Source organism: Frankliniella occidentalis, unplaced genomic scaffold, assembly GCF_000697945.3.
Source record: "Frankliniella occidentalis isolate FOCC.00 unplaced genomic scaffold, Focc_3.1 Scaffold207, whole genome shotgun sequence".
Classification (NCBI taxonomy): Eukaryota; Metazoa; Arthropoda; class Insecta; order Thysanoptera; family Thripidae; genus Frankliniella; species Frankliniella occidentalis.
In genome coordinates, this window is record NW_026267333.1 from 285,979 (window position 1) to 287,655 (window position 1,677).

General features: G+C 43.8%; 2 protein-coding genes across 2 annotated transcripts in view; one reads left to right on the plus strand and one right to left on the minus strand.

The window, feature by feature from the left end:
• The window catches only part of LOC127750544 (uncharacterized), a 4,277-nt gene extending 3,236 nt beyond the window's left edge, over positions 1-1,041 (plus strand). Inside the window, exon 4 of the mRNA XM_052272480.1 lies at positions 1,004-1,041. Within this exon, the coding sequence (XP_052128440.1) occupies positions 1,004-1,041 (38 nt within the window). The remainder of the gene's footprint in view (positions 1-1,003) is intronic.
• The window catches only part of LOC127750545 (uncharacterized), a 10,509-nt gene continuing 9,775 nt past the window's right edge, over positions 944-1,677 (minus strand). Inside the window, exons 10-12 of the mRNA XM_052272481.1 lie at positions 1,443-1,671; positions 1,250-1,371; positions 944-1,156 (exon numbers count right to left, since the gene is read on the minus strand). Coding sequence (XP_052128441.1) covers positions 1,082-1,156; positions 1,250-1,371; positions 1,443-1,671 — 426 coding nt within the window. The 3' untranslated portion in view covers positions 944-1,081. The remainder of the gene's footprint in view (positions 1,157-1,249; positions 1,372-1,442; positions 1,672-1,677) is intronic.

Here is a 1,677-nt window from a genome sequence, read left to right on the forward strand (position 1 = left end):
GGCGGGTCCCATGGTGCATGGGACTCCATGGGATTGCATGGTACTTGTGATCCCATGGTGAGTGAAATTCACCTCTGATTTTTGGCCACTTTCACCATGAGAACTGGGCAAAAAATTACCATGGTGTTTAGTGCACATGGGGAAAATGTCTGCATGGTGTTTGGTGTGGCGTGGGGAAAATGTCTGCATGGTGTTTGGTGTGGCGTGGGGAAAATGTACCCGTGGTGTTTGGCTTAGCATGGGGAAAACGGACCCATGGTGGTGTGGCACTCAGGCTCACCATGGGAAGATCTCGTCGTGGCGAGAAATGGCCATGGTGCGTCGCTTTCTGTGCTGGTGCGTACCACGTACAGCGCTCACATGGCACGAAACAACCGCAAGGCATACAGGAATGTAATTTGCCTGGTTGCTGAACCGATCAGCAAGAAGGAAGCCCCTTACGGCAATGTTGTCGGAATTGTTCACGTTCACACCAGAGTCGGAAAGCGGCTGTATGCTTGGGGATCGTCCAGAAAGTGCGCTCGTTATTCTCAGATTTATTTGGCAAATTACGGGATCCCAGCGCCTGCGAAACCCAGGGTAGGCCAACCCGCAATACAAGCGTGCACAACAAGGGAAGATGTTGCCTACCTATCAGGCGCTATGAAGGCTTGCATAGGGCTGGCTGAACGCTGAACTTGGCAGGTTCTTCACTGAGAATGACGGACTTCTTCCTGGACGATCCCAAACTACCGGGCGCAACAAGAGTCTCCCAAAACGTTGCATGCTACTATTCAGCCAGACTGCAATAAAGACAGAGAGAAATCTCTCCACTAGCAGTAACATATACATGATTACTATAAGGGCAAATGTAAAACGAATTACTATGTTTAAATAATGGAATTGTACTTTACTAGTAACAGAAGTGTCAAGTATCAAAAACATAAAAGAAAGGAATCGCACATCCAAAATGACTCAACTAAAAAAAATCTCGCTAAATTAACAAAACTAAAATAAATGTTAGGAGTCACCATGGGTCAATTAAGAACAATTAAAAGATAGTCAGTCAGGCGTTGGAGAAATAATAGAGGTCATATAAGAATTATTTGTTGGAGCTTGAAGGTTTGGAGCCAGAAGTAGGTGACTTATGGCTTGAAGGTTTGGATTTGCCATTCTTCTGCAAAAGAACAATGTTTATTAGGGCTTGACATTTCAGTAAGTCTAGTTAACATTTTAAAAAGAGGAAAAATAAAATAAGTAGAATACTTACATCAACAGAAGCTTCCTTCAGCTTGTATTTAATAGTGTCTCTACCCTTCTTGCTAACCGACAAATCAAGGAAACATTTGTCAGTGCTCCCAGATGAAGCAGCCGTTTTGCCTCTGTACAATCCTGAAAGTATATATATGCATTAGATAAATGAAAAATAGCGAAGTAAAAGTATCACAGAAAAAGGAACATACCTAAGAAAGCTTCCCTCTTGTGGGGAGTCATCTTCTTTTTCTTAGTCTTCACTCCATCAGGTCCAGCCTTCACAGGCGTGCCTCCTCCTAGGGATCGCTCTGCCATCTCACTTGACGAGTATACATTAGCCATTGCATCTCTCAGAGCAATTGAGGGACTAACTGTTGCCTTTCTTATCTTCTCATTCCAACTCTTTTCAGGAATCCATACTCCATTACCTATATGTACCTGCAA